The sequence below is a fragment of the Setaria viridis genome, chromosome 9, assembly GCF_005286985.2.
Source record: "Setaria viridis chromosome 9, Setaria_viridis_v4.0, whole genome shotgun sequence".
Classification (NCBI taxonomy): domain Eukaryota; kingdom Viridiplantae; phylum Streptophyta; class Magnoliopsida; order Poales; family Poaceae; genus Setaria; species Setaria viridis.
In genome coordinates, this window is record NC_048271.2 from 15,437,337 (window position 1) to 15,460,959 (window position 23,623).

At 49.5% G+C, this 23,623-nt stretch overlaps 4 protein-coding genes across 5 annotated transcripts; 2 read left to right on the forward strand and 2 right to left on the reverse strand.

Moving 5' to 3' along the window:
• Positions 1-954: 954 nt before the first annotated feature.
• LOC117840240 (uncharacterized) lies at positions 955-3,500 on the forward strand. The gene is made up of 3 exons (XM_034720711.2): positions 955-1,226; positions 1,545-1,733; positions 2,681-3,500. The coding sequence occupies exons 2-3, from the start codon at positions 1,626-1,628 to the stop codon at positions 3,245-3,247; spliced, it is 675 nt and encodes a 224-aa protein (XP_034576602.1). The 5' UTR covers positions 955-1,226; positions 1,545-1,625; the 3' UTR covers positions 3,248-3,500.
• Positions 3,501-7,653: 4,153 nt separating this feature from the next.
• LOC117839372 (cytochrome P450 86B1) lies at positions 7,654-11,016 on the forward strand. Its single transcript, XM_034719686.2, has 2 exons — positions 7,654-8,958; positions 10,300-11,016. Exons 1-2 carry the CDS (start codon positions 7,717-7,719, stop codon positions 10,681-10,683), a joined length of 1,626 nt encoding a protein of 541 aa, XP_034575577.1. The 5' UTR covers positions 7,654-7,716; the 3' UTR covers positions 10,684-11,016.
• LOC117839373 (uncharacterized) lies at positions 10,935-14,000 on the reverse strand. Its single transcript, XM_034719687.2, has 7 exons — positions 13,817-14,000; positions 13,684-13,714; positions 13,584-13,602; positions 13,292-13,392; positions 12,903-13,001; positions 11,802-11,977; positions 10,935-11,420 (listed from the first exon to the last, which is right to left on the reverse strand). The coding sequence occupies exons 1-7, from the start codon at positions 13,997-13,999 to the stop codon at positions 11,334-11,336; spliced, it is 696 nt and encodes a 231-aa protein (XP_034575578.1). The 5' UTR covers position 14,000; the 3' UTR covers positions 10,935-11,333.
• A 100-nt stretch (positions 14,001-14,100) lies between these two features.
• Positions 14,101-22,595, reverse strand: LOC140221310 (protein XAP5 CIRCADIAN TIMEKEEPER-like). Of its 2 annotated transcripts, none has more exons than XM_072290751.1 (2): positions 21,954-22,594; positions 14,101-14,239 (listed from the first exon to the last, which is right to left on the reverse strand). In XM_072290751.1, the coding sequence occupies exons 1-2, from the start codon at positions 22,116-22,118 to the stop codon at positions 14,174-14,176; spliced, it is 231 nt and encodes a 76-aa protein (XP_072146852.1). In that variant the 5' UTR covers positions 22,119-22,594; the 3' UTR covers positions 14,101-14,173. The 2 variants fall into 2 exon arrangements, 1 of the variants encoding a protein (XP_072146852.1); XR_011897061.1 differs by lacking the exon at positions 14,101-14,239 and adding an exon at positions 16,827-21,377 and having other exon boundaries at positions 21,954-22,595.
• Positions 22,596-23,623: the final 1,028 nt, after the last annotated feature.

Consider the following 23,623-nt stretch of genomic DNA (forward strand, 5'->3'; position numbering starts at 1 on the left):
GCATGCCATCCTCCGCGGGAGTCCGCTGGGGAGTGCCGGCGCGAGTGACGGCGCTGGGCCAAGGCGTGCTCGTCCACCATCGATGCCGGCGCCGAGCTGATTTTTTCTTTTTCTTTTTTTTCCAAATTTTTTCTCTAAATCTTTGCTTCTATATTTTTTTCACAAATCTTTTGTCCCTAAATTTTTGCTGACAATTTTTTCCAGAACATTTTACCTAAAGTTTTCTAAATTTTCTTTAAACGTTTTTCCCAAATGTTTGTTTTCCTACTTTTTCCTCAAGTTCTCTTTCACAAAAGTTCGTTGACAAACTTTTCACGTGTGGATAATTTCTGTATAAATTTTTTTGTCATATAGATTTTTTAAAAAAGTTTTCTGCATATTTTTTATTACATATATTCCTCAAGCGTTTCAAAAGAGAATGGGAAAGGGAGATACACGTGGGAGGGGCCGGCTACAGGCTGTTGGGAATTGACCGGACGGAGAGCGTTCCGTCCGCCTGTAAATTAGCGTGCCTCTTATCCATATTATCTTGTTTTGATAATAGTCCGCTGTTTTTTTGTCGGACGTGGAGCCACCGTCGCTAGCTAGCTAAGCACAATTGCTGTCGTAGGTGATTGTCATGGTTCTGCCACTACTTTCGCCCGCTCGGCTTCCATCTTGCTCACCGCTCACATGAGCTGCATCGAGGAGTATTTTGTAGGTGCTTTGAGGTGGCGTCGTTTCATTGTGACGGATATGGACTATCTCTTTTAGTATTTTAGCATCTAATTCACGTGAATGTAGGGGAAGGTAAAAATAAATCAAAATTAACTATCTTATCAATTTCCAGTGTCATCTCTAATTTTCGATCTCGTTATACCCGAGCTCCTCTCGAGTTGGGTTTGATCTCAGTGCGGAGATATAGAATTTGCTTGTTGTTGAGCTAATTGTCAATTTCTGGCTCAAGATATAGCCGAACCTGGGCCCCATCTTTCTACGAAACAATCACGGACTCAACAGGCTGAATGCTCGCTCCATCTCTCTTTGTGATTTCCATGGATGGAGAGTGGTCACGATGCAGAAGGCGTGAGCCCAACAAACGCGTGACAAAGACACGGAGTATATAACAAGTGCTTTTATGCTTAGTCCGTCTCGTTAAGTGCTTCTGTTCCTACCGAGCTTGTCTGCCCACTGGAGCATTGGATGATCCGGCAGACTCGTTAAAGGCTGCTTTGAAGAGTTTACTGGTGAGCTCTAGATTACTCTCCGTCTCCACCAGAAACTTTGATTAGCACTTTTTCATGGCAATTTCTGGAATCCCATGGTTAAATGTCTTGGAATTTCTTTGTTCTTGCCTCTTATTTCCAGAAGAAACTTTGATTAGCACTTCGATTTCATGCCATTTTTCTGGAATCCCATGGTTAAATGTCTTGGAATTTCTTTTGTTCTTGACCCTTATTTCCAGAAACTGATTCTTGCCCTATGAGTTGTGTCTTAGGATTTTCTTTTTGTGGGCCTTCTGAAATGCTTTCAGCTTTCTAAGTTCTAACTGAACGCTGCTTCAGATAGCAGAGATTTTCAGCGAGCCTTGGTGGCGCATCGGGCCATCATCTGCTCTGCGCGTGGGGACGCCATTTCCGAGGACAATGCCGCAAGTTATCAAAATTGAAGATGGAGGGAACCACGCTCCTTACGGGCACGCCTGCGACCAGGAGCTGATGGACAGGTTCAGGAACATTGCTCCGCCCCCGCCGGTGAGGCATTGTCCATCGCTTCCTTCTCTCTGATTCTCTGTACAAACCTGTAGATTTGAATTTGTGAAGCCATTTGAAAAGTCTAGTGGCCTCTCTGCAGTTTCACATTTTTATTAAGAATTACAAAAGATAAGATAGTTCGTTTGCAATTGGGTAGGACATCCTACAACACTGAAAATCCAAAACTTTTATACCCTGAAATCTAAGTATTTGGAAAATAATGGCAGTCTCTTGTTAATTTTATCATAGTGCATTGGCTTTTTTTTTTAAAAAAAATGATAGCTCACCGCTGACTGCCCTTTTAACTCACAGCTGCAGCTTATCCACTATCACACACTAGTTCATAGTGAAATAGTTTAGTTATCCTCTGCAGCTCCACTTTTCAGCTAAAAGAAACAAGAAATTGAAGATTGTACTGCACTAAATTATAACGAAACACCAATGGAGACAGCTAGTACAAAAAAAACAAAAAAAATTGTCTTCTTAGAATCAAAGATCACAGATCCTCCTCTCCGCATTTTTACTTTGTTAAGACTTCTCAGAATCAAAGATCACGTATTCTCCTCTCTACATTTTTTACTCTGCTCAGAGGAAAAGAAAACCCTATAGGACCATAACATATCACCTTACTATTCTTGGAACTTGGAAACTTCTGCTTGGTATGAAAATAGTCAGATTGTGTCCTTATGTTCACAGCTGCAGCTACAGTTTTTGGCATAGCACATTTCTTTTTTGCATCATCAATCCTCTGGAAAAACTAATAGAGTTGTGCAAAGAAGACATCATAATCTACTGCAAGTTTTTGTTAGCTGCATTCATACTAAACTTTGATACCCGCGGTCGTTTCATCTCTACAAATTCCAATGCATAAAGGCACAACTTGCATGGTTGTGATTCTGCATTCATGGTGTCACGGCAATCATGTACTGTTTCCATCCCTGTTTCAGGTACATCAGCAGCCACTGCAACTTCCACCTCCGCCTCCACTTCCACCTCCACCACCTCATTCCACATGGGAAAAGAGGCATTCGCCCGGACCGCCCCCGGGATTCGCCGGCGTTCGCCTGCCGCCGCTGAAGTCACCGTGTCAGAGGTCGCCGCCGCAGCACGTCCCGCAACCGGCGCCAAACGCTCACCGCTCCCCGGGCACGTCCCTCCCGCCGCCGCCGCCGCACGCCAGCCAGGGCGCCGCGGTACCAGCGCCAGCGATGAACAACAACACCGTCGCGCCGCCACTCCAGCGAAGGTCCGCGCCGAAGAAGCCGCCGCACCCGGCGGCGAAGAAGAAGCCCTCGGTGCCGTGCGGGCTCTGCGGCGTGCTGTGCATGACGGCACGGCACCTGGAGGATCACGAGAAGGGGCGGAAGCACCGGAACAAGGCGGCCTGCCTCGCCGGGGAGATGAACGTGCGGTGCCCGGTGTGCAACGTCCACCTCTCCAGCGGGCTCAACGTCGAGCAGCACCTCGCCGGCAAGCAGCACCTCCGGCAGCTCAGGCTCAACGGAGGAGCCTGAAGTGCATGTCCACTCTTCAATGGCTGGCTGAGCATGCTTATGGTCTGAACTTTGAAATATCTGCTGCTGCTGCATTATCATCAAACATATATGTGCAGTGATACTCGAACTTTGAACCGTGTTTGTGCTGTTAAGTTGTTTGTATATATGTGTAATTGCAGTAACGAGACTAACTAGAACTATCATTTGGATTGTGTACTCTGTAATGGATTATGAGATTATGCATGTGTGTTGTTTGTGTTTGACTCTGTTATATTCGTCTCTGTTTCTGTGCAGTTTCTTCAGTTCAGCAGTTTGAATTGTTTGATGTTTCGATTCTCCCATTCCAGTATTTTATCCTGCATCGTGAAGCTTATTCTGTCCCCTTCATCAGGTTATATTCCTTTTCATTTGCGTTGCTCCAGTGACAGTGACACATGTGGTTTGCATAAGCATATTACACGTAGAGTAATACAGCAGTGAAAGTCTGAAAGATGGGCATCATCTCCTTCTAGAGTAGTTATAGTTTGCATCGCCCCAGTCCAAAGAGAAGATACGGGCATACGGCTGCTAAGCACACAAGCTGTCGCTACACGCCAAGTGCCCAAGTGTAACTCTGACAACCGGTGTGCCTGTGCCCGGGCCTCTAGTCAGTTGTCGTTACTCGTTAGACAACCAATCGCAGCTACCTCGGGACGCGTCGAACGAGACGTGGCCGTGGGTGCATTGCAGGTAGAAACAGGACTCCAGCGATGCATTCCCAGTCACCAAAAAAGAATCCTCGCAGGTTAAGGGCAGGGCACCTGAGTATTGGCAATGTTGGACACGGCTATTAGCTCTGTGCACGTTACTTTTTCACTTTGTACATGACGATCACGTCATCAGGGTCAAAGGTGGCTGCATCTCTCTTCGAACAAACAAACAAAAAAGGTGGCTGCACCTTTCATCCAAGGGTCGATGCGATGGATCACCTACGAGGAACATACATACTCCGGATAGACAGAAAGAGTAAAATAAACCCGGTACATGAACTTGGCAGCTAGTGTTGTCCAGATCCTTGAACTCTGAAAATGCACATTAAAATGCACATTAAAGTTCTTGAATTTACTAATCGATCCTTAATCGATCCTTATGAGATCCAAATCACAGTCACTTAGATTAAATTTCCATGTGTATGCTGATGTGGAGCTAGGTGTGACCCTCCTCCTCTATTTCTCCCTTGTCTCCTCTTTCCTCCAAGGCTCTAGCAACAGTAGTAGCTCGGGGCCTAAGTCGAGGCAGCCGGCGGCAAAGGAGGCCCTGCGGGGGTGGACGGTGCTCGTGCGCGGGCGGACGGTGGCGGCGGTCGCAGCCCTGCGCGGGGCGGCCGGGGACGAACGGCGGCTGCAGCCTGGCGTGGATGGAGCAGATGGTGGTGGTCCAACATAGGGGTACGGCGGCGGCCATGTGCGGGTGGAGCAACGGCGTGTCCCACATGCAAGGGGTACGTCGACGGTGGCCCTTCGCGAGGAAGGGGATGCTCAAGCTGCTGGTTTACTTTTCTTGCGTCCGAGAAATCAGAGGAGGGAGAAAAGCAACTAGATGTGGCTGATTGATTCCTTCGGTGGAGCAATTCAGAGATTGGAGAGAAATTGGAACGAGGCATGAGGGAACTTGATGGGTTGCTTGCTCGGTAGAGTTGAATCAGAGGAGATGGATTCCGGCGTGCTACATTGCTTGCTTGCTTGACCGATTGGAGATGGCGATAAGAGGGGCAGGGAGCTGCACGATGCTGCTTGTGTTAGAACTTGGAGGAAGAAGAAGGCTTCACGGTGAAGGAAAGACAGCAGCTCGGCACGGGGGGATGACGGTGGCGGCAGCGGCGGCCACGCGGGAAGGACGGCAACCTTCCGCGAGCATCCGGGCGGGGCTGCGGGCCGACGCCACCCCGTCGCTTGACCTCACCTGCACCCCCGAGCTCGAGCGCCTCGCCGCCGGCGGGAGATCGAGAAGAAGAGAGAGAGATGAAGGTAGAGGGTAGGTTGACCTAACATGTGGGTCTCACATATTAGGTCCACGTTAATGCACAGTCAGCGTGCCACGCATGCAGTTTAATGAGGGTTATGGAGATTTGGATCTTATGTGAACTAAGGCCCTGTTTGGCATGGCTCCAACTCCGGGTGGAGCTGCTCCACTCCAGAACTCCACATGGAGCCAGCTCCGCTCCAAAACTCCAGAACAAAAATGAGGTGTTTGGCTAGATGGGTGCTCTCAGCTCCAAAAAAGATCGATTTCAGTGTGGATTGCCATTGTTGCCCCCCAATTAAGGCCCCATTTGTCAACCTCTCTATCCCATCTTCTTCTTCCCCTTTTTCCACTGCACTGTGCCGCACACGGGAGACCCTCCACGGGCGGCGGGGTGGGTAGCGACGGGGCGGCGGGTGGCGACGGGCGATGACAGGCGGCGACGGGCGACGACAGGCGGCGGGGTGGGTGGCGACGGGCGACGACGGGCGGCGGGCGGCGACGGGCGACGGGCGGGCGGCGGCGGGCGACGGGCGCGGCGGCGGGCGGCGACGGGCGACGTGCGCGGCGGCGGGCGGCGGTAGGCGACGACGGGCGACGGGCGTCGCCGGGCGGCGGGGCGGCGACAGACGACGGGGCTGGCCGGCCACGGGGGCGGCGACGGGCGGGGCTCTGGCGGCGAGTGGGGTTCGGGAGAATAGAATGAAACGTTTTTTTGTGTAACCAGTGGTATTGGTGGGTAATTACCCACCAACTCCACGAGAAGGTTCAAAAGAGAGGTTTCTGGAGCAGCAAAAGAGGTGCTCCAAAACTCCACCTCCATTTGCACTACAGCTCCATGGAGTTGGCAACTCCATGGAGTTTTGGAGTTGGGGTGTTTGGCTGAATTTTTTGATGGAGTTGCTGGAGTTTAGGAGTGGAGCCGTGCCAAACAGGGCCTAATTAACAAGTTTAGGGATTTTGATGTGCATTTTGGAAGTTTGGGGACTTAGATGACACTCGCTGTCAGTTCATGGACCGCCGATATATTTTACTCGGATAGCAATGTGGGAAGACTAATTAAAGGTCAATGAGTGAAGCAACTGCGATTCCACCGCCCAATCAGACGAGCAAAGTCGCTCATAATCCTCAGCAGCTTGCACACCGATCTGCTGCAGATGCCGACTGCTGCATACTGTAATAAGAGCATCTTACTATAACCTACGTAACGGCAGGCGTCTTCTTGAGGGCTCTTTTCTGAAGGAATGGTAGGGTTTTGACTTTTGACCGCTGGATGACGACGTCACCCGGCCCGGACACACGAAACTCGGTTTCCACGATCTAGCTCACCGACCCGGCGACTCGCTCGTGCGTCACCCTGCGTAGCGAGAACGAGACCTTTTGCCGTGCCAGCCAATAGTGGGGAAACGCAGTAAAAACCAGCAGAAACCACGGGCGATCGCGACGCCCCGGCCGGCCTCGTGGTCACACACGACACGAACAGCTACGGCGACACGACCCGTGAAACGGCTCGGGAACCGGAGGCTGCTGGCGCGGAGCCGGAGGCGGCATGCAGTGGCCGGAGGACAGGTCGGGGCAGTGGTTGCGTTTGGTCACCACCGGCACCGGGAGAGGCGGGCGCCGATCGAGCAGGGCAGGAGAGCGGGACGGGGGGCGAGCAGAGGCAGAGCGCTCGGCTCACCCACCCAACCCGCCACCCGCCCTGTCCGCCCTGGTGCGCCAGCGACACGATGATCGGCGAATAACAGTCGAGATATTTCGGTGATTTTTCAGGCAACAGTTATGCTTGCCTCTTTGGGTACCGCTAATTCGAGTCCAGTGATGACCGAACTTTAGGAAAAGCGTGGTTGGTTTAACCATACGGAATTAGCACGTCACGGTCACGCAATTAGCATTCGTGCATGTTCACAATTTTTCCCATTTGCCAAGTGCGTGAGCTTTAGTGCATAAACACAACACACTGCGCTCACATGTATACTCGTATATATGCACATACCAATCTTTCTTTAGCTCCTGGCCGGTATTTAAATAGTTAAATCATTAAAAAAACAAGTAGGTATATTTTTTCCGAAGCGCAAGAGTATCACACGAAATTTTATAGGAAATTGTTCGACTCTGAACAGGCCTTACGCTGCAGGGTTATCAGCTGTCATTGCGATCTTTAAAACAAGTTGACACATATGTACGATCGGATAATGCACGTACAATCACTTATTAAGCACTTTGGAAAAAGGCCCAAATTAAGCGCAAGCTTAACGTTGAAATAAAGCTCGCGCGCGTGACAGAATCAAGTAACGGGAGTTCGTTCGAGCTAGACTTTCAGCTCACCAAATCAAAACGGCCCTGCACGTTGCCATCAAGCAACCACACCGGCATCCCACCTATATATTGGAGCTACCCCAGGAACCCCCTCCAGAAACCCACGCACCCTTCCCACAGCTCACCACCACCACCTTTCTCTGCCCCTAAGCCTCGCTGCCAACGCCATGAGCGGCGCCATGGACACGGCCGTCTCGCACAACGCCACGGACGCCGCCGCCGCGGCGAAGCTTGGCGGCGGACTGGCCAGCCTGCTCCCGGAGGTGCAGACGCTGGAGCTGCTCGTGGCCGTGTCCATCTTCGTGGCCATCCACTCGCTGCGGCAGCGGCGCTCGCAGGGCCTGCCCACGTGGCCGCTCGTCGGCATGCTGCCGTCCCTGCTCCTCGGCCTCCGCGGCGACATGTACGAGTGGATCACGGGCATCCTCAAGGCCCGCGGCGGCACCTTCACGTTCCGCGGGCCGTGGTTCACCAACCTCCACTGCGTCGTGACCGCGGACCCGCGCAACCTGGAGCACCTCCTCAAGACCCGGTTCGGGAGCTTCCCCAAGGGCCCCTACTTCCGCGACAACGTGCGGGACCTCCTCGGCGATGGCATCTTCGGCGCCGACGACGAGGTGTGGCGGAGGCAGCGCAAGGCGGCCAGCCTAGAGTTCCACTCCGCCGAGTTCCGCGCGCTCACCGCCAGCTCCCTCGTCGAGCTCGTCCACCGCCGCCTGCTCCCCGTGCTCGCCGACGCCGAGGCGGGCGGCGGCGCCTTCGACCTCCAGGACGTGCTCCTCCGCCTCACGTTCGACAACGTCTGCATGATCGCCTTCGGCGTCGACCCGGGCTGCATCCGCCCCGGACTCCCCGAGATCCCATTCGCGCGCGCCTTCGAGGACGCCACCGAGGCCACCATCGTGCGCTTCCTCACGCCCACCGCGGTGTGGCGCGCCATGCGCGCCCTCGGCGTCGGGAACGAGCGCGTGCTCCAGCGCTCCCTCGCTGGCGTCGACGAGTTCGCCTACGACGTGATCCGCAAGCGCAAGGAGGAGCTCGAGGCCGGCTACGACGCCGGGCGCAGGTCGGACCTCCTGACTGTGTTCACCAAGATGCGCGACGAGGACGGCCGCCCGGCCTACTCGGACAAGTTCCTCCGCGACATCTGCGTCAACTTCATCCTGGCCGGCCGCGACACCTCCTCCGTGGCGCTCGCGTGGTTCTTCTGGCTGCTCGGAAAGAACCCCGCCGTGGAGGCCAGGATCCTGGAGGAGATCGAGGGCATCGTCGCGGCGCGGAAGGCGCCGGGGGAGGTCGAGGAGGAGTTCGTGTTCCAGCCGGATGAGGTGAAGCGGATGGAGTACCTCCACGCCGCGCTCTCCGAGGCGCTCCGGCTCTACCCCTCCGTCCCCGTCGACCACAAGGAGGTAACGCATACACAAACAAACACACGTTTCGTATTCATTAATTCGATATCTACTTTATTTTTTTGGATAGACACATCTACTCGTCAACGAATACAGGGGCTAGAATGCTACTCCCTCCGTTCGAAATTACTATTCGTTTTAACTTTTTTTACATAGTTTTAAATATGCACATATATATATATATAATATGTCTAGAGCTATGTAAAAAAAAGTCAAAACGAATAGTTTTTTGGGACAGAAGGAGTATATACTATTAGACGGTCTCGTTTGAAATACGAAAATATAAGTTCTTGAAAAAAAAAGGAGTTTCTCCCAATCCCATATGATTTGAGTTGCTTTCACCTGAAATTCCTACGTTACAAACAATGGGCACACTGCACGCGCTTTACATTTCCATTGCCGTTCGGTAAAACTAACTCGTCCTTGTATACTGTCAAAGTCCCCAAGTGTGTGAGTAGCTGGCTCTATCCGCATGAGGTACGATGCTTGGAAATTGCAATTTGCATGAGTTCCAAAATTAGAGTAGAAAATTGGGAGTCAAACCAGGAGATCCTACTAGGGAACTGGCATGGAATTCATGTTGAGCACTGATAAAACTTACACCAACGAGATTGGCGTCCCACAACAACCCAACAAAACAAAATGACAAGGAGGAAGAAGAGTGATCTGTGGACATTGAGGATGAGCATACGTACAAATTACAAAACAAAAAGAAGAAAAAAGTCAAGATGTTGGACAGATGCCAGTGTGCTGCTGCACCGGACTCTCTGCAGCGACAGAGAAACATAAAAGTAGCTGCTGGAAGCTAGCTGGCGAGCTGCACGCACACGGGAGCCATGAATTGACCGTGACGCGATAGGCTGATTCTGCAATGGGCCTGGATAATATATCCTGAAGCATTGTTTGATTAATGCGGCGTGGCCCATGGGGGAGTTGGGCACTGTGGGGGGGGAGGGGACGGGGGAGAACAGCACGTAAGCAGCAGGAGTTAGCAGAGTTACAGGTTGCAAGTTGGCCATCTACATCTCGTGTTTCTTCTCTCCTTTTTTGGGTATCTTGTGTGGCTTCGACAGAGACGGGTGTCGGGCCAACCCAACAGTTGAGTCGCTCAGTAGTTGCACGTACCCATCCTTTAATTTAGCTACTCCTATCTCGACATATAGTAGTGTGCAACCAGATCAGCTCACCATCACATCTTTTGAATAGGTGAAACGAAAGAAGTTACTGTTTGCCGACAGGTCATTGGCCAACAAGAGAAGACTTTGGGATCATCTTCATTTTGTTACTAACAACAAGTACTAATTCAAGTGCTGATCACGATACGCTGCAATACACGCGCAGGTCGTGGAGGACGAGGTGTTCCCGGACGGGACGGTGCTGAGGAAGGGCACCAAGGTGATCTACGCCATGTACGCGATGGGGCGGATGGAGAGCATCTGGGGCGACGACTGCCGGGAGTACAGGCCGGAGCGCTGGCTCCGGGACGGCCGCTTCACGAGCGAGTCCGCCTACAAGTTCACCGCCTTCAACGGCGGGCCGCGCCTCTGCCTCGGCAAGGACTTCGCCTACTACCAGATGAAGTTCGCCGCGGCGTCCATCCTCCTCCGCTACCGCGTCCACGTCGTCGAGGGCCACCCCGTCGCGCCCAAGATTGCGCTCACCATGTACATGAAGCACGGGCTCAAGGTGACGCTGGCCAAGAGGGACAAGGCCACCAGGCTCTGAGAGCTTACTACACCATTCGGAGTTTGCTTTCGGATGCACATGTGGTCTGCAAGAATTTGTGGGTGAGAGGAAGTGGATGATTCTGTGTGAAATGATGTTCTCTGTTTTCATTCTGTTTCGTCTTTTATTTGTAGTCCTACTTCTATTAAGTAATTGGTTGGTTCTGTTTACATGTAGTGTAGACAAGTACAGGGAGTATAGTACTTCTGTATATGTAAATGTCAATATGTGTGATGGCAAAACACTGAAGCTTCAGATGATGTAACCGGTATGTTTTAGCAGTATTGTTTCAATACAAGAGCAGCAAGATGCCACGGCATCTCTTTGAATAAATTTGCTCCAGATCAAAAGACTCAATACTATTTACTAATTACTACTCTACATGCCCCATTACAGTGTACCATGCACTTGGGCACTTGGCAGACCAACGCCATCTACGGACTCCAGAAGTCCAGGCAAGTGGGTTGACTGCTTATTACAGAGCCGTATCATTGTTCAGCAACTCTTATAGGCTTTACACTTTTATTTGCATGATTTCACCAGCAGAAGATAGGCCAGGTAGACGAACAGCATCATCAGTTGTTGAGATATGGTTGGCCAACTGCCCGCTCTCAGCCTCTCATACAGCATCAAAACCTGGTTGTTCAACTTCAAGCCCTGCCACTCCACTCTTCATAGAATTCAGCAACAAAGTCCTCCATGAACTTATGCCTTTTCTCTGCTCTCCTTTTGCCGGCCTATGCGCAGTGTGAAACTATGTGTCAGTATGCATGGAGCAGACAAGGGAATATTACAACGAGTGTATGTCTGGGTAAACTATTGCTGAAACTATGGTCCATGCATAAAAAAAATGAATTGGGAACAAATAACTGGTGACTGTTAATCATGAAATCATTCCATAATGACAGAGTAGGACTATACAAATCTAATTTCCATACACTCGGTATAAGCGAAGCAAATTAATTTCCCTAAAAATGGAAAAACGAAGCAAACTAGACCAAACATCGCTCTACAGCCCTTACTAGATTCAGTAGGTGTAAGAAATGCTTTCTTCCTGAAATTTTATACAAGACAGATATGCAGCTGTAAGAAGACTTCTATAACAAAGCTCCCAGTACCTCTGTCTTCATCATGTCCTTCAATTTAAAAAGCTTCTCATGAAAATGATTAATCGATGTCTGTTTCTCCTCCTTGGACATGTACTTTTCCTTTGACAAGTTATCACGTGGCAGTATTCTAGGATCATGAAGTGCGCTGTTCTTGCTCCCACCATACGTAAAGCATCTTGCAATACCTGCAGGTATCAGTTGAGAAGATTAAAACACATAATTCTTATTTGAACTAAAAAGGTAGCCAAATATATGAGCATCTTTGGTCTTCTTTGTCCAGAAGTGTAAGCGTTTGTGTTAAAAAAAGGGTAGCCAAATATATGAGCATCTTTGGTCTTCTTTGTCCGGAAGTGTAAGCGTTTGTGTTAAAAGCCAAAAAAATAGGATCCACATTCCACAATGCAAGACCATGAAAACTAGTATAATATCAGATGTTTTATCTTTGATATTTTTTCCAGTTCAAATTCATACATGTATCTCGCACCTGTATGCTAATAATGTTTAGTTCAAGCTTTATACGGGTAGGAGCGGTACAATATTACAATTAGCATACCACTGCATATCAGAGAGGATAGCTACAGTAAGTTGTAAATGAATGCTATTTGAACACCTGCAAAAGTTTCAGAATGAAAAAAATGTGTATGACAGCTCTGAGAGAGGTAGTGCCTCTACAAGTAGGTGCGAGAAAGCTATATTACTGGTTTGTGGTGCCTTTAAATGTACAGGTAATGGCATTCTCCCACAATAGTATATTTGGTAAACTAATGGTGAGGCAAATGTACGATGGATTTTGTTCTAGCAGAACTAAAATAAAGAGCTAAATGCCACTGCTTGAAAAAAAGTTGTGTATATCTAGATTCTAGAGCTTGTTAATCTTGGATTTCATCTCCGCATGGACAATCTTTAGGTCCTCTATTATATATCTAGTCATTTTCTCTTTTGTTTCCTTTTTTGCTAGTGGCTCGTGTTGGGTTTTGGCTCTAGCCTACCCCAACTTGTCAGGGACTAAAAAGCTTTGTTGCTTTAGAGTTTGCTGACTTGTATTGCATTGTGATTGTTGAAAAAATTCTGGTTATGAAGAGTTTAAAAATCTGCTTAAGGAGTACTTACCAATTGCACCAATTGCATCCAGGCGATCTGCATCTTGTACAATTGCAAACTCAATAGTGGGCTCAAAAATAGACTTCTTTGAAACTTCATTTTTGAATCCTGCAGTTTATTAAAGGGTTAGACAGAAATTTTTCGCAGCCATAATTTCAAGAATGTATAGTAAGAATGAATTAAAATGCTCTGCTGGGACTGCTGCAGACTGCCATAGGGGAGAACAAAAGTGCATGAAGAGAAATAAACTGAGATTTGAGATAATAATAAAATGCACACATGCATAATGATTAATGAAGAGGAATGAGCCTTTTGAACCAGATTGTGCCCCATGTGAGTTGTACCACTGAAGAAACATAAAGTGCAGATGCATAAATGCAAACAATTCAATAACTCACCCATCCCCTTAATAATTGACACTATTTCATCCTTCTGCCATTCCTCCAATCCTACCTCTTCAAGAAACTTCTCGACGACGCTCATATCCTCCACATTGTTCCTATCCAATATCCATTAGTGCAGTCAAATTCACGTATCCGGAATCAATCTCCCTCCTCAACAACAGTCAACAGTATATCAAGTAATGTATATTCTCCACAGCACAAGGGGTACACTAACTCAAACTCAACTTCCTTTCACTCTTAATGCAAGGAGCAAACGAGTCAACAAGACGATAGAATCCCCCCTTACTTGGTGTACTTGTAGTCTCCTGAATAACGAAAAAACCAATCATATTCCAATGGAGAGCTAAAGCAAATGAAATTGAGAGAGGATAATTGGGGGTAGTTACCAATGTCGTGCAGGAGAGCGGCCAGTTCCACCTGGGGCAATCAAACGGCACGCGCATCAGCAAACCGAATAGAAATCGCGAGAAGAGAGTGGGAGATCGGGCCGAGCAACAAAGGAGGCAAGTGGTCAGTTACGGTGAGGAGGCGGGCGGGGGCGGAGAGGCCCTCCTCGGCGGCGAGCGAGAGCGCGAGGTCGCGGACGCGGAGCGCGTGCGCGGCGTCGTGGGACGCGTCGCGCCCGGCCATCTCCCTCTCCACCAGCTCCTCCGCGCGCCGCACCGCCACGGGCTTCTCCATCTCCGCCGCCGCCGCCGCCATTTCAACCTCCGGAGTATTGTGGGTTCGGACTCGGGAGCGAAAACAAGCAAGGCGGGCCAAGGTGCTTCGGCCTCCGGCCGTGCGAGTCAACGTGCCAACGTGTCAGTCAACGTGCAGCGCGTCGCCCGTCCGATCATGAACCAAAGGCGCTCTCTCGTTGCACGAAAAAGGTCCCTAGTTTTCTTGATGGCTGCTTGGAGGCTGGAGCCTTTGCTTGGACCAAGCATGCACGGTTGCAACCTGCAGACATTTTTGAAACGAACTACAAGAGCTGTCGATTATATTAATAAAAAAGATAAAGCTTAGATTGGATGAAAACATAAAAAAGAAAAAAACGATGCAAACATTGACAGGTTGGGATTGGGTACTCAATGTAATACCGCATCACGCCCTCCCATACAACTCAACTCTACAACACATCGGCAGGTTGGATTGGGACATCAAACGTCATCGAACTCCACTCCTCTCAACACCTTACCTTGGCGACAGAATCGAAGCCTTACCGTAGCCCGTACCACCGTACACACAGTCAAGAAGTCGCCGAAACCTTCCAGCGTAACCTAACGTCGATGTTGAACTGAGAAGCAGACTGCACCGCATGGAGAAGACCACCGTCATGCAGGACCTTCGCCGTAGTGCCGCTGTAACATCACTCTTCACCTAATAGGGTGATAGCACCGAATCCGGACCTCTCGCAGGCTGCCTCGATAAGACAACGGCGAGAGCCTCGCCACATCCGCCGTTGGACTCTGCCTCTCTCTCATTGCCTCAAAGATACACCGTGCACGGGAGCCTCGCCATGCCCGCCGCAGTACTCCACGTTACGGATTCATTTCTTTTATCGCTGTCACAGTGTTGAGCGATATTGCCCCGCTCCCTAAGATCTCCATTGATCAGCCAAGCCACCGCAGTGTGTCGACCTCGCCTCGTTGCTTCACCCGTGTACATAGCCTTCTCCGCTGTGTCAACAAGTCAGAGAAGTCACTTGCGCCATCTTCCGACGATGAACTGCATCGGATAGCCCAGCTAAGCTGAGCAACCTGCCGCGGTCCGCTGCAAGCCTAGTCGTCCCACGCTGCCATTGCCGCAAGCGCCGTCCTTCGACGCAGTCCCACACCGCACTTATCGCTGCTAAGCAACGTCAGCTGCCATGGTTCGCTGCAAGCAGCCAAATTCGACAACTATGCGATAATGCCTGGTCGCCACCCTAACTTCGAACACCTGCACATGGGCTCGGCAACACCCATTCAGCTCACCACGGAACGGAGTTGCCGCCCTCAGCTGTGACCTCCCATGATAATAGTTCAGCAATGCCATGAACCAAGTTGGGTCTCTAGAGATGACGCCTTCAAGGAGGGCACGACACCAATAGCGCCGCCATCGCTCGTCTAGGATCTGGATAGGATTTTCACACAGAGAACCCCGTGCAGCAAGGTCGTAGTTCCAACATGACGCCCCCAATGGGGAAGACGACATCCTAGGATGCCGCCGTCATGTCCACCAGCACGAAGGCTGGGGGAGGGTTTTCGCCCGGAGCAATACAACCCCTCGCTGCACGTACATGGTTCAGCACTCCCGGACCACTGCTACAGCAACCCAGCCGAGGCGATGCCGGCGCCGCGCCTCCACTCGCCATGCTACCGTATCTCGACATCCGTTTTTGTTGCCGCCCTCCATCGTTGCCCACGCGCAGCTCCCTCCACCGCCTGCACCTTCCTGTCGACGCCGTGTGGCCGCTTGTTGTGCTTCTCCCGGCCGCCGCACTCCTCCCCACCACCGCGCGCTCTCCCACCGCACTTCTCTCGGTTGCGCGCTCCTCCCAGCGGTGGCGCGCCTCCCGGCGTCTCACGACTTGCCGATGGGTATTTGCTTGCAGCAGCTTCTCGCTCCCCGTTGCCTCCGCGACGTTTGCGCTAGAAGGATGGCCCGGCGCATCACGTATCACCACTATGATGCCTTGAGTGTACCCTGCACCCTCTGGTCCCACCGCCATGGCGGCGCTGCAAACCTGCAGACCTGCGTCACTGACGAGGAGAAGAAAAGGTTCACGCTGAGGTGGTGTCAGCCACCTTGCCTCCGCTCCCACCACCAGCTGTCCTAGCGCCGACCCGCACGCAGCCACAGGCGCCACTTCCCGAGCCTCGCGCCCTCCTCCCTGTTCACCTAGGCGGCTGCCAGGCTGAGGGCGCCGCTCTCCCATCGGTGGCAGCACCTATCCGCACAAGGCGTCGGGCAGGGCACTGCCGGCACCTAGCGTGAGGGGCAGGCCAGCCGCATCGGTGCGTGAGGATGGCCGCGCGCAGCCCCTACTCCGCCACCGAGGAGTCCATCCACGGCATTCGCTAGAGGGAGTCCCTGGCGGCGGCGCTCCGCCGCATCCTCGCCTTGCCCGGCGCGCACCAGGTGCCGTGCTGCTTTAACACCCTCGTCGCGCGGCTCGTCGAGCAGACCAGCTTCCCCATCGCCTCAGGACGTCCTCCAGGCTGCAGCCGACAACAGCCTCCACGAACCACGCGCCCTCGCCGGTGAGTCCACGCAGGCGGTCGCCGACCTACCGGCGCCGTCAACGAGCCAGCCCGCGAACGGATCCAGCAGCCGGGGGGCCGGATTCGGTCCCCAAGACCTCGGATCCACCACCACCGTCACCCTGGCCGGCAGGGTTGGTCCACACCGCTCCCCCACCTGGGAGCGACGCTCGCCGGCGAAAATGCCCCGCCACCACCATCCTAGGGTCTCGTGCGAACATCCGGCAGGCCCCTCCAGCGGCGGCAGGTGAGGGGGGAGGGAGGGGGTGGTGGAGGCTGGTGGTGCGGCCACCGCCTGAGTCGCCCGAGCGGGGCGATGCAGGCCTGGTTGCCTTTTGTTTGTAATGGATGGTCTAGATCCTCGTTTCTTCTTCTCCCTTCGCTCCTTTGGATGGAACGCGTGTGTTCATGCAACCTGCAAATATGAAGATGGCACGCACGAAAAAGAGCAGTGGCTTGGTTACACGCGGACACATAAAACAATCTATTTTCCCGTGGCTAATTTAACCTTCCGAATTTGCAATTCCAAATATATAGTCCAAAACAAAAAGGTTTATTTAACCAAAGCAGATTGTTTTTCTTATAGGGATAAATGATCACCCTGGTTAGTGTAGCACGTCAACAAGAATCTCAAATTGGCGCACACAAGTATGGGCAAGAACAAAGTTTCGAGGGCAGCTTATGTGGCAGATACAATAGTGTTTGTAGCTTCTTATATGGAGAAGCATCGCGGATGGAATTTTATTATGGCAAAATAGGTATTTGGATCCTTGAACTTTGCACCAAGGGTCAAGTTCGTCCCTCAACTTTCATATTGATCAATCTAGTCCCTCAATTTTTGTTTTTGATCAAACTCGTCCTTTGTGCTGATACGGGACTCCATATTACATGGAACTAATGTGAAAAGTCTTTTGATTTTGAGCAAGTACAATAATAGTATGATCCAAAATAAATATGAGCATATATGTGTTTATCGAGAGGGTATGAATACATATGTGGAGCATGTATACCATACCACAAGTACGTGAGTACATGTCAATATCAATTTTAAAGCATACGTACATACACATCAGTCTCATGCTAATATAGAGCACCACATTAACATAAAGATGAGTCTGATAAAAAATGAAAGTTGAGGTACTAAATTGGTCAATGGACGAACTTGAAGGGGCGGGGTAGGGGGTGAAGGGGCGTAGGCGCGCAACACCTGCGTGAATGGTCCACCGAAATCCAACCTCCTACCTTGCGGTGGCGCGGTTTCCTTTTGCTTTTTTTGTTACTTCGTCTTTAAGCCAGCGAGATATATGGAAGCCTAATCGGTTTAGATCACGATCGCGACATGAGATCGTGGGCTCTCCTATATATATGACCTATCGGCCTCTACCGAAAACACATCTAATCGAGCTAGGATTTTTGCCTCTTCTCGCTGCTGCACCGCCACCGTAGTCTACTCCATCCCGAGGTCACCATCAATAATAAATACCCTCTCGCCAGGATAGATGATCTCTTTGATCAGCTGAAGGGAGCTAGGTATTTCTCCAAGATTGACCTGAGGTTTGGTTATCACCAACTTAAGGTTAAGGAGAGTGACATCCCGAAGACAGCCTTTGTCACCCGCTATGGACAATTTGAGTTCACTGTGATATCCTTTGGGCTGACCAATGCACCTGCATATTTCATGAATCTCATGAACAAGGTGTTTATGGACGAGTTAGATAAGTTTGTCGTAGTCTTTATCGACGACATACTTATCTACTCCAAAAGTGTCCAGGAGCATGAATAGCATCTACGGGTAGTGCTAGAAAAGTTGAGAGTGCACAAACTCTATGCCAAGTTCAGCAAATATGAATTTTGGCTTGAGAAAGTGGCTTTCCTTGGCCATATTCTGACCATTGAAGGATTAGCGGTTGACCCTAAGAAAGTTGAAGCAGTCTCCAACTGGCAGCAACCCACTAATGTGAGCAAAATCAGAAGCTTTCTTAGGTTAGCTGGGTATTATCGGAGGTTTATTGAGGGATTTTCCAAGATAGCCCGGCCCATGACAGAACTGCTTAGAAATGATAAGAAATTCACGTGGATAGAGTCTTGTGAAAGGAGTTTCCAAGAGCTGAAGAAAAGATTGACGACCGCCCCAGTATTAACCTTGCTGGATATTCAGCGGGACTTCATCATCTATTGTGATGCATTCCAACAAGGATTATGGTGTGTCCTTATGCAAAATGGGAAGGTGGTGGCATATGCCTCCCGCCAGCTCAAGCCCCATGAGCAAAATTACCCAACCCATGATCTGGAGTTTACAGCCGTAGTGCATGCCCTCAAATTTTGGAGACATTATTTAATTGGAAATAAGTGTGAGATCTACACCGACCATAGAGTTTAAAGTATATCTTCACACAACCATATCTGAATTTAAGGCAGAGGAGGTGGTTCGAATTAGTTAAGGATTATAATATGTAAATCCATTACCATCCCGGCAAAGCTAATGTGGTAGCTGATGCCTTAAGTAGAAAATCTTATGGGCAGCTTGGACCCAGAAATGCTCATCTACAAGAAGAAATGACACGATTAAATGTGCACATGGTCCCCCATAATCCCCATCGTAAGCTAAGTGTTCAGCCTACCTTGGAGGATAAAATCAGAAAAGCTCAAGGTTCGGATCAAGGTTTAATGAAACTCCGTAAGCACACTGGAGAGAATAAAGCGCCATATTTCAGAGTCGACGACAAAGGAACCTTATGGTACAAGGATAGAATTTGCATACCCAAGGAAGGAGATTTTCGGCAAATCATCATGAATGAAGCACATAATTTGGCCTAGTCCATCCACCTAGGAGCCACCAAGATGTATATGGACTTAAGGCAAAAATACTGGTGGAATGGGATGAAGGCGGACATTGCTTAGTTCGTCGCCCATTGTGATACCTGTCAAAGAATCAAGGCCGAGCACTAGAAGCCAGCAGGGTTATTACAACCTTTATCCATCCCAGTTTGGAAGTGAGATGAGATTGGTATGGATTTTGTAGTTAGTTTGCCCAAGACTCGAAAAGGGAATGACTTCATATGGGTAATAGTGGACCGACTCACTAAGGTCGCTCACTACCTACCTGTACGGACCAATTATGGTGGAGAAAAGTTGGCCTAGCTCTATGTGGACAACATAGTGAAGCTGAATGGTGTGCCTAGCAAAATTGTTTTGGATAGAGGCACCCAATTCACCTCTAGATTCTGGAGGAGCCTGCATAAAGCCATGGGCACCAAACTGGATTTTAGTTCGGCTTATCACCCACAGACTGATGGCCAAACAGAAAGGGTAAATCAAATTATGGAAGATATGTTGAGAGCTTGTGTCCTTACTTATGGCAAGGACTAGGAGCAGAGTTTACCCTATGCAGAATTCTCATATAACAACAGCTATTAGGCCAGTTTAGGCATGTCGCCATTTGAGGCTCTCTACGGGAGAAAGTGCAGAACCCTTTAATGTGGTCGGAAGTGGGAGAACGCACCCTAGTCGGACCCGCCTTTATAAAAGAGGCCAAAGACAGAGTAGCTGAAATATTTCAGAGAGAAGCTGAAGGCAGCTCAGTCCAGGCAGAAGAGCTACTCGAACAAGAGGAGACGAGAATTGAGCTTCAATGAAGGGGATTTTGTCTATCTTAAGATCTCATCAATCCGGGGAACTCGGAGGTTTCAAGTCCAAGGAAAATTAGAGAAGAACTCTTGGAGAAGGAGAAACTTTTGGCAATCCAAGAAGCTCTCCTAGGATTCCTGGTGGACGAGGTGATACCCAAAGGATAATTTTATTATGATGGACATTCAATAGCCTAACCTAGCAACACCACGACGGGAGGATTATAAGAACGAAGAGGACAAATTATTGTATAAATACTAGTTTGATATGTATAATATAATAAGAATTGTGTGTGTATAGTAGTTATAATTAATATTATGCATACACTATCATGAAATATATATACGACACGCATATACAATACGAGCGTATACGTGTAAGCAGTATACGCTAAGAATGTATACATATAGGTATATATATATATATATATATATATAGGTGAAGCAACAATTAGCATAATATGGAAAAGAAATCAGGATAAAAAGAAGAAAGGTCTTTACTTCCAGTTGGTAATACCAACCGATACAAAAGGGCCACGTGCATTGGCATGCATGGTGGCCCTACCAACCGGGACTAAAGGGTGTCTTTAGTCCCGGGTGACTGACCCGGGACAAAAGATGGGGAGCTTTAGTCTCGAAAAATTAGTCCCGGTTGGATATTCGAGATATACGAGGCTATCCAACTGGGACTAATGATCACTAGTGGAGGATTTGATTAATAACACCAACAACATAGAAAACCATATTTTTTTAGAAAACAGATCTTTTTCCCGACTTTATTAGAAAACCAGATATAATTAGGAGTTACCAGTGAAGTTGAGGTAGAGCATATTAATAGATAAAGTACTCAACAGTTAGAGGGAAAAGGCATCATTGATCAACCATCTTGTCCTCTTACCTAGCTTCTTTTTGCTAAAGCACAACTTTGAGCAGATGGCATGGACAATGTTGTTGTACTTTTTGATGGACATGAAGTTCTAGAGACTATTGTGTCTATTTAGGAAAGATTTCGGCAAAAATAAATGTCTTATGCCATTTGCAATATGAGATCCATTAGATACTTCTAGAGAAGTTTCTGTAAAACACTCGGCCTCCATTAGATACTTAAAAAATATGAGATCCTGATGGATATGATATCTTATGACGCATAACAATTTGCAGTTGATTTGAACGACGGTTGCTCTCCTTTAGTAGAGGATGCCACCCCATACTCCAGCCCACGGGAAGCTGAACAATGTTGAACGTTAACGAACATGGTTCATGTTGGATAGTTGTAATCATAAAATGCGAGTTTAAGTAATCCACAACCGGTCAACATATGTTAACCGAAGATTTTAATTTAAAATCATCATGGCTGTTATAGGGATGCAAAACTCAGTAAAGTCAAGTCTAGAATTGATTTACATAGTTTGGACCTTATATGACAGCTAGTATTTCGAACACAATCATTAAAATGGTGTCAATCTCATAATAGTAGGACATATAATCTGACAATTGTCGAGAAAAACACTTTGGAGGTAATCATGATGTCAAAATGACACGTAAATAGGATGTAATTTGCAAATATGCAGTAGAAGTTTTGATCTATTACCTTGTGTTTCCCAAATATGAATGTAGTTTGTCACTTGTTGCATGTGAGTTAATTCTCCTTGAAATAGAATGTAGGGATAAGAAGGGAATTGACTATCATTTTCAAACAAGCACACAATACATACAAAAAGTTTTAAATTTTTGCAAATTTCATACAAGCAAATATTAATTTTTTTGGAATATTACAGTGAGACGCGCCATGACGGTGATTACCTCGGAGGTGCTGGAGCCGAACTGGAGGAGGCCAGGCTGGCCATCCGAGGACTTGTTCTTGAGCTTTTCGACCTTGCGGCGCTCCGCCTCGCGCTGCTTCTCCAGCTGACGGATCTTCACGGCGTCCTGCGCCATCCCCACGTACCCATCGCCGAACCCCGACATCCTCACCAACTTGGAGGGGGCCTTACCCCGCTTCGCCCTCCCCCACCAAGTTCAGAGGAGGGAGAAGCTTGCAGCTGCCGTACGGGGACTGGAGGTTGCCGGCGCGCAGAGAGCGAGCAAGGAAACAGGGATTCGGAAGACGCGTCGAGAAATTGTTCACCGGAGCGCCGCCGCCGGGTCTAGGTGGGCCGAACCGACTTAAGACCAAATGAATCACCGTAATTAAGTTGGGCCACGTTTCAATGTGGCCGGTTTGGCCGTTACGGCCTGATAGATACATAGCAATTTTCAACGATAGGTCACGGAGGGTGGTGGCGGGAATCCTATCATCTTCCGGAAGGTAGGAAGAGGTTGAACTTCCCGATATTTGAGATTCGTGCAAACACCCATATCCGTTGAATCCCCACACTCAAATCCTAGCCTCACCCCCTCCCGTGTCACACCGCCGCCCACTGTGGGGCCTGCACCGCTGCTGACGCCCCCCGGCATACCTTCCCCCACGCCGGCATGCCTCCTCGAGCCACCCCCTGACGCCTCCCCCCACGCCAGTGTGCCTCCCCACGCCACCACTGGCACCTCAACGCGCCTCCCCGCGGCCGGCAACACCACGTCTCCCCGGCGTCGGCGTGCTCTCCGCCTCGCCTCCCCTGGGCACTCCCCGCCGCGCCTCCCCGCGTCGCCGCCCTTGCTGGCCTCTTTGCCACCTGCTGCTAGAGCCGAAGAAGAAGATTGAAAAAAATGTTAGTCAACTTTTATTAAAAAATATTGGTGTAACTTTTTTTCGAAAAATATTGAATTCAACTTTAGAAATGTTTGGCGAAAAAATGTTCCGGCTTTTCTTAAGTGTTGACAATATTTTTGCATCCATCATTTTTATTGTTAAATAGTATTTGGTGGGCTGCGCTGCAATGTGCTATAACCGGTCAGGGTGGACTGGAAGTTTCAACCTCTATCTATCTTCCACAGTATAGATAGGATCCCCGTGGCGGCTGCGCCCAACGATTCCATTTGCGACGAGCGTAACGGCTGGGCGAGTAGCGTGACGAGCGGCGCTGAAGGTGGTGGTGGGAACATTTTTTTTTTGAAACGTATGGTGGCGGGAACATCCAGCGAGGCTTTTTCTGATGAAGGTGGCGGTGGAGCGCGGTGGATGGATGGGCGGCGATAGCACCATCGCATCGCCAGAGGTGGATATCACCAGCGGGGTTATGTGTTCAGGTTGTCGAGGCGGCGACGATCGACAATTTCTATTTTCGATAGATGTAGAAGGTTCCGGAGGATAGTAGTGGGCGGCAGCGAGGCGAGACGACGGTTGCACCGTCGGGTCCGCCGACAGCCACCATGATAAATAATTTTATAATATATATATTTTACATTGTTAAAGTGAGTGGAATAATTTTTACCCACTCCCTTCGTCCCAAAATAATTGCACTTCTAAAGTTTGGGTGAAAAGATTGAGAAATTACATATATACCCCTGTAAAGATGTAATCATTGCACTTTGGG